The sequence below is a fragment of the Phyllostomus discolor genome, chromosome 2 (genome assembly GCF_004126475.2).
Source record: "Phyllostomus discolor isolate MPI-MPIP mPhyDis1 chromosome 2, mPhyDis1.pri.v3, whole genome shotgun sequence".
Classification (NCBI taxonomy): domain Eukaryota; kingdom Metazoa; phylum Chordata; class Mammalia; order Chiroptera; family Phyllostomidae; genus Phyllostomus; species Phyllostomus discolor.
Genome location: NC_040904.2, coordinates 35,082,147 through 35,094,179, shown reverse-complemented (window position 1 = coordinate 35,094,179; position 12,033 = coordinate 35,082,147). Strand labels below are relative to the sequence as shown.

The 12,033-nt window shown below is 39.6% G+C and overlaps 1 protein-coding gene across 1 annotated transcript in view; it reads left to right on the top strand.

Annotated features, from left to right (window-relative positions):
• The first annotated feature begins 6,206 nt into the window (after positions 1-6,206).
• The window catches only part of NCEH1 (neutral cholesterol ester hydrolase 1), a 57,687-nt gene continuing 51,860 nt past the window's right edge, over positions 6,207-12,033 (top strand). The window contains exon 1 of the mRNA XM_028505052.2: positions 6,207-6,558. Within this exon, the coding sequence (XP_028360853.1) occupies positions 6,325-6,558 (234 nt within the window). The 5' untranslated portion in view covers positions 6,207-6,324. The remainder of the gene's footprint in view (positions 6,559-12,033) is intronic.

Below are 12,033 nucleotides of genomic sequence, written 5' to 3'. Positions count from 1 at the left end.
TTTTGCTGCTGGTACAGACTTTACCCCAGAAGTCTCTACCATATCACTGTGTCATTCCAAACACACAGTCATCATTAACCATGGATTCTTCCCATGGCAGCCAAGCCTCATGGCTCTTTCTCTTTCTGAGTCAGTTTCATTAGGGATTAACAGACTATCGAGCCTACCAAGAAACCTAGCACTACCTTAAAAATCAAAACACCTAGCGTCACTTGTGGAAGTCTGCTTACATCTTTCTCATAGTTCTTATCTAGATTTATAACAGAATACAAATTTATTTAGAGGGTTATAGCTGAAAAAATCACAAGAGATCACCTGATGAAGGTTCAGAATAAAATTTTGGTAACATCTGAGTCTGAACTCCACTCTGTGTTGTCTAAATGTGTGACTTGAGCAAGTTAATTAACTTCTCCTTTCTCCTCTCTTAACCAGAAGTAGTGATATTAATTGTCTCTTTTTAGCAGTGACTGACAAAGCATGTGCTAATAAATAATAGCTATTATTATTAACACAACCCCACCATTTACACAGGAGGAAACTAGGCTTAAGAGGCCCAGGATTGCATGATTGGTCCATAATTGAAATAGGACTAGTTGTCGATGCTTTCTCCTACCCCTCACTTTCACAGCTCTGTTCTGCAATTCTGCAAGTTCCTAGAGATGCCTGCATTGTGTTTATTTTGTCTTCTTGGAAAACATGGGCAAAACATGTATATCAGGTACAGTATATATGTTTATTTTGTGCATTCACTTTAGAGTCTAAAATAATGACTTTTCAGACATTTTAAAGTAGAACAAAATAAAGCAACTGGCAGTTGTTTTCTAAATAAGTCATTAATGTTATTATAATAATGTTGTTACATATATAACATAATGTTATATATGTTTTTAAAAATAATTATGACATAGAAACATATTCGCTGAGATTAAAAGAGCAAAAACAAGGACACAACCCTGAAGTCCAGGCTTTTTACATAGTTTTCTCTTTCATCCACTGTTCACATGTTGTTAGTCCTGTGCTTGTTGCCTCCCGTCTGTTTTTCTCACTTTTCATACTGTTAATGTGTTAAATATTTAAGTCTACATTTCCAGCTAAGATCTCTCTCCTGAGACCCACACCCACATATTGAATAGCCTACTGGACTCTCCCTTTGGAAATCTAACAGGTTCTCAAACTTCAGTAAGCCCCAAACTGAACTCAGTATTACCTTCCACAGACCTTCTTCTGCTGTATTTTCTTTTTTTTTATTTTTATTTATTTATTTTTAGAGAGGGAAGAGAGGGAGAGAGAGAGAGAGAAACATCAATGTGCGGTTGCTGGGGGCCGTGGCCTGCAACCAAGGCATGTGCCCTGACTGGGAATCGAACCTGTGATGCTTTGGTTTGCAGCCCATGCTCAATCTACTGAGCTATGCCAGCCAGGTTCTGCTGTATTTTCTAAGTGACTGATACCACCTAACCAATTACCCACAACTCTAGAAACCTTGGAATCATCTTTCACTCTTTCCTCACCCCAAATTGGAGTAGCCCAGCAATCCTGTGTACTCTCCCCCTCTAAAATTTGTCCAGTACTTTCTACCCACCCTGCTGCTATCTGTTCAGGGTCTCAGCTCTCCTCGTCCAGATCAACAGCTTACTTCCAGTCTGACATCCGGACTTGCAATTGCCTGCCCACTATGTACAGCATGCATACACTATCAGAATGATCTCTTTAAAACAGTAGGTCTGTATTTGCCTTCTCATGGATAGTTTTTGGACCTGGAAGGAATCTTAGAGATCTTGGGCCCCAGCTGTTTTACAGATGAAGAAAACAAGAGTCAAGACTGATGAATAATAACTTCCCCAAGGTCACAAAGCTAGCAGTTGGCAGAGCGGAATAAGGAGCTCCCAGCCAACTTTTCTGTTAGGACAGGCTGTTTGAGGCAGACAGGTTATAGAGGATTGTTTATAAATGCAATTTTAAAATCAGATGAATAAATGGTCCATAAAGATGTAACTTTCAATGAAAGTCCAGGTCCATCTAAGTCAGTTCCAGTACCAGTTTTCTTTGGTATTTATGTGACCCTCTATTTCTAAGTTATTTTTGAAATATTATTATGGAAGCAGTACATAAAGTTGAAAATTTCAAGGTAATAAAAAGAAAATACAATCATACATTGTTCTACTACACAAACACAAATATATTTGAAGTTTAGGTGTATTTACCTCCAATTTTTGCATTTAAACTTGTTTGTACTGTTTTAAACATGTGTTGTCATAATATATATTTACATATTATAACCTAAGCAGCTGTTTGTAGTAGTGCCCTGTCTTTTAAATTATTTTAAGGGCTAAGTAATCTATATACATTTAGATATAACATTTACTTATACTGTTTTAATATATAGAAGAGACTTATTAATTTATATATTTATTTTAAAATAAATACTTTTCTACAAGGAACTATTTACATACCAGTAGTTTCCAAGGTGCTTTTTCCAATTTTAAATAATTAACATTTTATTAAGAAATATGTTTTCTTCATAAAAATGAAGATAATTATTCATACAGTGATTTGATACTTGTGTATACTGTAAAATGATCACCACAATAAGTCCAGTTAGTATCCATCACCATTCATAATTACTATTCTAACTTTATCATTGTTTTGGAGAAAAACAGGACACTGAAATTTTATTTTGCATTTTTTGTCATTTGGTAAGGTTACACATTTTCCTGTGTGTCTCTTTACTAGATTGTTGAAAAGTATTTATTTTCATCAATGGATTTTTACACTGATAAAAACTGTAAAATAACAGAATTTTTAAATGTTTAAACAAATGCATCAAAAGTCTGCCATACCAGTTTTTACTATGTGTAGCAAGTTATCAAATCTCTAGGGGAAAAAATCCTGAAACACTGCTGAGGGTAATGCTGCAATAGTTGACTCACTTCCCAGGAGTCTTTAAACTATAAATTGCTAAATAAACTATATAATACTTCCTCTAATAATACAGGTTTGCCTGCAAAGAAATAAAATTTAACTCATTTTAAAGAATTTTTTCCTGCCCTTTAGTTCCAAGTACCTCTAACGAATTAAAAAGGCACCATGGCAGCCTGTGATAAGCCTTGTCTCTGTCACCCCCACCACAACAAAAACTCAGTGTCCACCCTTATGCCAGGTAATAGCCTTGATCTTGGCCATGGACCCTGCAGCGACCCATGAACTTCCTTCAGCCTCTCTTGGCCATAGTCCAGGTGCCTCTAAGGAAAACTGACTTAGACAATTACTCAAGGACCAGAGAGCCTTTGTATCAACAGATTCCAGGTTTCTGGAAGAGAAATTCCAGTACTCTATGGGACCATAAATAAATAAATGAATGAATAACTGTGAGTTTAGAGATACTGGAGTGGTCTTAGTAAAAACTGGCAGAGATGACTGCTACTTTAAATGTGAAGACAACAAGGCAAAATTCTAATATACATAAAAAAAAACAAGGAAACATGATACTACCAAATAATGACAATAATCTTCCAGTAACCAAACTCAAAGACATGGAGATTGCCAATTTACCAAATAAAGAATTCACAATATAATAGCTATTTTAAGGAAACTCAGTAAACTACAAGAAAACATAGAAATACAATTCAACAAAATCAGGAAAACAATACACAAACAAAGCAAGCAGTTTAACAAAAAGACAGAAATCGTAAAAAAAGATCCAGACAAAAATTCTGTAGTTGAAGAATACCATAAATGAAAAAACAAAACAAAACAATAGACAGCATCAACAAACTTGATCAAGTAGAAGAATCAGTGACTGAAGATAGGATCTTCAAAATTACAAAGTGTGAGAAAACTCATACGCATCCTTTACCTCCTCTCCACCCCTCCTTCTATTAGCCTCAATTAGTTACTAGATTAGGTGTCAATCTAAACACAAAAGCCTGAGCTTCAGAGGATTATCAAGTGGAGCACGGACTGTACAGGAGTCACCCAAACTATCTCAACAGGCCAGGGAAACCACAGGCATAGCTACTATCATGGAAGGGGTGGGATGCTCAGCTAAAGTGCTTCCATTACTCGTTTAACATTTGGGTACTGTACTGGATTGGATAGCGCCACACACCCCTTCCAAATTTACTTCCTTTCTGGTACCTGAGAAATCAATCTTAGTTAGTAATAGGGTCTTGCAGATATAGTTAGTTAAGATAAGGAAGGTTATAATGTATCTTAACTAACCTATATAAGATAAGATTGGCCCTTAATCCGACATGACTAATGTCCTTATAAGAGCAGAAGAGACACAAAGATTGATACACAAAGAAGATGGCCATTGGAGACAGAGGCAAAGTTGAATGCCCCTACAATCCAATCCAGCAACTGCAGAAGCTAGGACGAGGCAAGGAAGGATCCTTTCCTAGAGCCTCCAGAGAAAGCATGTCCTGCTGATGCCATGATTTCAGACTTCTAGCCTCCAGAACTGTGAGAATATACATTTCTGTTGTTTTAAGCCACTTAGTTTGTGGTACCTTTTTTTTTAACAACAGCAATAGGAAACTAATACAAGATCTAGGGAACTGAGAGATGAGGCATTAAAGTGGTCCCTGAGTTGTGTGTTTATGATTGGGAAGAGGAGGCAATATGAACTCCCAAATAAGAAACAACATTGTCATTTTCCTGGAGCTGCCATAGGCTGGTCCATGTTGGATTTTTTTTATGAACTGATAGATCTTTTAAATGATGATATGAAAGGGTGGCTACAAGGAAAGGAAAACTTCCTTTTGTTCTTTGAGCACAAGCCAAGGCTTTCTGTCTTGAGTATAATGCTGCTACAACTGGTAAAATCAAGGATGGGCTTCAAACCCTCATCAGTAGAGGGTGTTATGCAAATTAAGTGCATATATTATACATACAGTAGTCCTAAACTAATTTTCTTCTACACATCATGTAGTGACTTAGAGTTTAATTAAGAGCTTAACATTGCATTTAGAACATATTGCTAAGAATGTTGCCGAATACAACTCTGGGTACATGACAAGACTGAACTCACCATCTTACCCAAAAGCTGTTTTACATCCAATATTTCTGTCAGTTGATGGCCTTACTCAAATCAGAAACTTTGAAGTCATTATTGACTCTACCTTATCTCTCCCCTTTCTAGAACCCAGTTAAGAAATTTCACCAATGTAAGTTCTAAATTATTTCTTTCACTTTCCCTGTTCGTCACTACTGAGCTTCTCTACATCAGACAGTACTCTTTCTCGTTAACTTCTTCTCAGCCTCTTTGGTCAACTTGCCCACCTCCTTTTCCTAAACAGTACGTGCTCAGGCCTTCAGGCCTGCTTTTCTTCCCCCAACTCCCCGCAGTCTCACCTTCTCGCTCATCCACTGCCATGGCTTCAGTTGCACATAGAGATTCTCATGCCTGAGTCTCCAGACTGGAGCTCTCCAAGAGGTCCTGACTTGGATGCCTAGCAACCTACTCAGTATTTCTTCTTGGATGTTCCACAGACACCTCGAACCTAAATACTCCAGAATACATTTATCATTTCCCTTAAGTCCTTTACTCTCCACAGTTTTTTTTTACACAGTTGCTTCAACAATAAACCCAGGAATTCATCTTTCTTTCCCTCTCCAAGTCCCTTTGATTCTACCTTTTGATTACCAGTTAATCATTTTGATGCTAAAATTATTCCAGCTTTAACCACTGGGAGATCCTTTAAGCTGCCACCCGTGTCCTTTTAACAAGTCCTCTTCATCTTTAAGCACTTCTCTTTCTTCTAGCACAGAAGGCTACTCTTTACTTTATCTTAGCCAGGCCTGGAATTAACCCCCGCTCCTCCCTACACAAGGAGTTGTGGCAAAATCACGGTTCCTTTTTTTTGGAGACTGGGATTCATAAACCAAGACTTGGATGCCACATATACTACTGGCTTGTCATTGCTTGACTTACAAGAATTTGTAATTATCTTCACAACTTACCAGCTAGAATTTTATTTCATTGAAAGTCTGATTCTAAAAGAAAGTGGATTTTCATTTTTCAGAATCTCCTGTTTTGAGTCAGAAAGGCCCATGTGCCTTAAACAGACAGAAAATCATCATACTGAAACAATTTCAGGTTTCCACTTGAGAATCTTCACGGGGAGCCCTTGGTTACACACATGCAATACAAACCTGTGTCCTCCAGAGTGCGCTGTGCTGAGCACATACCAGCCTCAGCTCTTTTTCAACCTGGAGTGTCTGCAACACTTCGCAAGGACACCAAAGAGGGGGCACGTCAGCGCTCGGACTTCCTCCCGACGCCGCCTCTGATTGGCTCCTTGGCATGTAAGAAACCAGTGAATGAGCAGCTGGCCCTTGCAGAAACTTGCGGGAGGTCTTTGGGTGGCATCGTCCTTTCGTCCTCGTCAACCCGCAGACGAGCCGACCCGGGGGAAGATGAGGTCGTCCTGTATCGTGCTCACCGCCGTGGTGGCGCTGGCCGCCTATTACGTCTACATCCCCCTGCCCAGCTCCGTGTCCGATCCCTGGAAGCTGATGCTGCTGGACGCGACTTTCCGGAGCGCACAGCAAGTGGTGAGACGCAGCCGGGCGCTGATTCTCTCTCCCCCTTTTTAGGCAGTATTTGAACGGGGAAGCAAAATTTCCGGACCGTGTCCCACGAGAATGTATATTTTTCTAACGCAGTGAGGCCATTGCTTTTTAAGGTGGTTCAGTCTGTCATTTTCAGGGTGTCGCATTCGCCTCCTTGCGAGCAGCAGTCTGGGTCTGTGTCTGCGTTGGCGACGGGGAAGGTGAAGTATTTGAATAGAATCTGACAACTGTTTAACCAGTAATCTAACCTAAATAGCTTCCCTCACCCCCGTTTTGGCTTGCAAAACAATCTTTCAGCATTTTATAAGCCACCTCTTCCCCATTTTCTTTCTCCGATAGGGGCCGGCAGAGAGCGAGTTAAATATTTTTAGGGCAGCTCTTGTAATAACAGGCTCTCCTTTCGGGCAATGAAGCCACCTTAAAAGCTGAAGCGGGCACAGGCGCTGTCCCCATATACCCTGACCGTGGAGCTCTCCATTCCTGGGTGCCCAGCGGTCAGAGCTCCTCCGAGTCCTTGAGGAACCGCTCAGATCTCCCATTTGTGCTTGGCATTTATCAGTGTAGCCCAGGACACAAGGCCAGGAGGCCTGGCTGGCTGGAGAGGCAGTAGATGCAGGAGCTCCTGTTTGCAAGATCCACTTGTTTTCTGCCTGCCCTGCAGCATTTATTTGATGTCCTTGGCTGTTGAGGATATAACCTTTGCCTGAGCCAGGAACCTCAGGCTTACCCTGGCAGGGTAAAATTTCTCTCTACTGTATCATGGGTATGTATTTCCTTTCCCTCATAAACAGGAAAATATCACTGTCTCCACTTTATTCTATGGTAAGAGGCCTTATTTTTAGTGCCAGAGATTCTAAAATCTAAACTACAATCTGCAGCCAAGGCTGAGCCCTATGATTCAACAGTATTTCTGAAGAGCTTGCTCTATCTAAACTCCTAACCTTCCTCCACAATCAAGTTTTCCCCTTTCCCCAACCTTAAGCTTTAATCTCAGGTCATTTTTGTAAACTCCTTTTTTCAAGAATGACTAGAGAAACAGAGGGGGAAAATCATGACTTTTTCTAGAGGGTTGATATTCTTTTTCCCTGTCCATCCTCATTGTGTGTGAGATTCCATGGTCTCTGAAGCTTTGTGCTATCAACAAGCCCCTTCACTAGGGTATTGTCTCATATTCCTAGTAGGGATCTGCTTTTCTTGAATCAGGTACCTTCTCCACCGCCCTAGTGCCCTGTTGTTCATAGACACATCCTATGAAGCTGTAGACCCTTTTCCTTTCCTCCTGCTCACCGTAATGTTCACGTGGAGAAAGAATGCCCACCCCCTTCTCTAGCACTGCTTTCAGAGAAGGTAGTCTCCATGTAGGAAGCCCTACATTCCCTCTTTTCCTTCAGAAATGATGTAATTTGGGAATAACATCCTTCAAGAATTCTGGGATACAATGGTATTTGTGGGTTAAATGGCGTTTAGTAATAGTAGATACGGAAAAAAATAGCGACTAATAAGGAGAATAAGAAAAACAGGGGGAAATAAAATAATAAAACTTCTGTGTTGGCAGCCGAGATTGTTTTCGTTTTCAGGTTACCAAGGAAGTCTTCCATAACGTAAGTGAGCTGGGAAAAGCGAGGTTGGAAGAAAAGCCTTTCTTCCCCAACTAGGCTGCCAACCCAGTGAAGGCAAGGCTTTCAGGCCCTGCACTCCTTTATGGAATGCGCCCCGAGCTGGTGTTTGGGACTGATAAAGTGTGTGTGATGCCAGGTCACAGCGATAGATGAGGTAACAGAGTATCCTTGCCTGGCACCGTAGCTTGGGAGTGGCTTTCATCACTTGTCATTGGAGTTGCGAAATATCAGACAAATCATTCAAACCGCATGGAAGCCTATTCTGCCCGGTAAAGCAATTTACCAATATTTCTTCAAATTGTCCTGGGAAGAAGACAGTATGGCTTGACACACTGTAAGTAAACGAGAGCATGACCCTTGGAGTCCTGTCTTCCTGAATCATATGCTGGCCAGGCCACGAACTGACGGTGAGGCCAGGCAACCTACTAACCTACTCTGATGCCCAGTCTTCCCTGTAAAACAGGGTGACTTTATAAGGTCATTGTGAAGTTTAGTAATGTATTTAAATGCCTGGACCTTTTTATTGTTATTCTTTTAAGAGTCATCCCTTAGGTCTGCTATGGATTGTGGAGAACCCGAACCTTTGGGATTGTCCAATGTTGTTGAAACAATGAAACAAATGTAAACTGGAAGCAATTGAAACATGGACAGCTACTACTAAATATCATGGCATAAAATTTATTACCCAAATAATTTTAGAGTTAATTGGTTCAATTACAAAGGCAACTGACATTTCTTCAGAAGTGAAGGCGGGCCTACTTCGAATGTAGCCTAGCATCAAGAAATACGAATGCTAGTTTTATTCTGTTGTCATCGGCAAATGCTTTACCACTAGAACTGTTCTTATCTCCTTTATCTTGTGCAGAAGAGTTATGCTTATTATACTTTTCTTCCTTGGAGTCCTCCAATATTACCTAAGAAGAAGCCATTTGATATCTTTTCTCTAAATCATCTCAAACACAGCTGCTACATTATAATCATCTAGGGAACTTTAAAAAAATTCTGATGTTGCCCTGGCTGGTGTGGCTCAGTGGACTGAGTGCCAGCCTGCAAATGAAAGGGTTGCTGGTTCAATTCCCAATTAGGGCACATGCCTGGGTTGCAGGCCTGCTCCCCAGTGAGTGGCATGCAAGAGGCAACCCCACATTGATATTCTTTCCCCTCTCTTTCTCCCTCCCTTCCCCTCTCTCTAAAAAGTAAATAAATAAAATAGATCTATTTTTAAAAGTCCTGATGCCCAAGTCACACCCTTTACTAACTTTATTTAGAATTTCTGGGAGTTGAGTCCCAGGCATCAGTGTTTTTAAAAGCTCCTCCGGTGATTCCAATGTACAGAAAAATTTGAGAACCACTGTGCTTTCAGACAAATAAAATGCATTGCAGATACAGGTCATATATTTCCTTAAACTGCTGAAGTTATGTTGGTCATATGTTTCTGGGAATGAGCCTCTTCATGTTAGCATGGATTAGTTTATAGATTAGTTGGTTGATACTTTGGCTCTAAGAGTGAAAGGGGATAAAATACTAGTTAAGAAAATTCCAGTTTTTTAGTAGAAGAGCCATCATAAGACAAGTAGTGGAAAAGCACAAACCAAAGACAAGAGTTTTAGATAACAACTGGGCAGGGGAAAACCAGAGGGGCAAAAGAATGGAGTTTGGGAGGTTCTGCCACTGACTTTAAACTGCTGTGTAAGCACAGAATTTAAACAATGCTAACGCCAATACTGGTGAGGAAGCTGAGAAGTATCCACGGCTGAGTTTGCCAATATCCATTGAAAACCATAGAAGCACATATTTTGCTTTGACCTAGCAGTCTTTATGGAGGAATTTATTTTAAGTAGTTATGGATATAGGCAAAACTAGCTATAAAGAGGGAAATTTTACAGGATCAAAAACCTTGTTCAACTAGTCCAGAAGAACTGCTGTTCATTAGAAATATGGGGGACCATATTTCAGCAAACTCAGCAAACTTTTTTTTATTTTTTATTCCCTATTTTTATAGCATTATTTAAAAGAATGAAAACTTAAGAGCAATGAGAGATTAAGTAAGTTGTGGTAAACCTACATTTTGGAATACTGGGCAGTAAAAAAAACAAAACCCAGCTTTGAAATGATGTTCAGTGGCCTACAAAGGATTCGTACTGTATAGCAAGAAAATGCTACAAAACAGTGCATATGCCCACTATCCCATTTAAAATATCTTTTACAGCATAGAGTTATGTACATTACATAAGGGTCTAGAAAAAGCAGAAGTACATAATTTAAAATATAGGGATTTGGGGAGTACATAAAGGCATAGCTTCCATTTTCAAATTTGTATATTCTAGTTTTTCTACAATGAACATGTAATAATAAATAATTTTAAAGCTTTTCTTGTAATAATTTTCTTAGTAGGTTTCTCACGTCTAATGTGGAATTGATGTGCCTATGCCTATCAGTGTGATTAATCTCTTAGTAATTGTTCTGTGGAAAAAGTCAGATTTGTTTTTTTAAGGCATCCTGGCTCCCTGGACACAGCAGTCACAGTGGCATGCTTTGTGCTCAGTCACGTAGTTGTAACACAGGTTGAAAGCCTACTGTGTGAGATTTTAGGGACATGCTAAAACGACCTGAAAGAAAACTACAGCTTAGTAGACTGGAAAAGCCAAGCTAATGTACGGCTATTAAGAAGGTAGGCACTGGCTGAGAGGTGTTGCAGAAGAGGTATAGTTACAGAAACGCCTAAGAGAAAAAGGGTATAGACACAGTAGAGAGGAGGTAAGATGGTGAATAAAGTTATCAGTGGTATGCGAAGGAGTTCAGAGCAAGAGCTTGGCTTGCCCGACCTTGATTGTCTAACTTCTGATAACTTCTGATACTACAGTTCTGATACTATGTATCTTTTTCATGATATAATGTAAAAGAGAGGTTGCTGAAATCAGTATTTCTACTGAATGTTCCCCCTGTTTCTTATGGATGACAGTGCTTTGGGACGAGTTGAGCAAGTCTGTTTTTTTTAATCCTGTAAAATGCCCCCAAACTTGCTGAAATCTAAAGTGATCTCACCTGAATTTTCTGTGCATTTGTGGGTGTGGTGTAAATGCCTGCTTAGGAGACGCCATGAAGAACTCCAACTTGCTCACTTTTTCCATAATCATTCATGCATGAACTGGGTGTTTACTAATGTCAGGCAGATTTAGCTTGAAAAACATTAGTAAATAACAAGTTTTGTCTGCCTCCTACACTTGCCATGATAACATATTTCTTCATTTAAGTTAGAGATTTCACCAACCACAAACATTTTTAGCTGATTCGATGGGAGTTTTTCTTTAAATACTTGGCTGCAGAGAGGCCTGTAGAATAGCTTCAGGGCAATACTTACTGAGCATTAATTCTGACAGGCTAGCAGTCCGAGTCCCTCTTTAGAGAGCACCTCTGGGTGAGCCAGTTTAACTTTAAGGTCAGATTGATCCAGCTACCAAGTGTGTTAGACAATGCTTAATTTATAGTTTTTTGTTTTCTCTTTCCTAGAACCCTACAAATATAGTCCTGTGCACAGAAATACCATCAATATTACTTTATTTTAATGGTATGTTCTATTTCTAACATTTGGACTGAGCTCAATCTACGACATTTCTGTGAGATCCAAAAGTGCATTGATCATTGTTAAATGTTCTATTACTACACAATTACTTCTTTTAAAATAGTGAGTAATATTTGCCTCAGTGCCAGATGAAACCATGTGGGAACTATCACTTATTCTCTCCTTCATTTTATCTTTCAGTGTTTCCAAAGTAAACCAAAACCCTACCATTTAGGAGCCACCACTTATTCAATAAACATGAACTGAACACCAGTG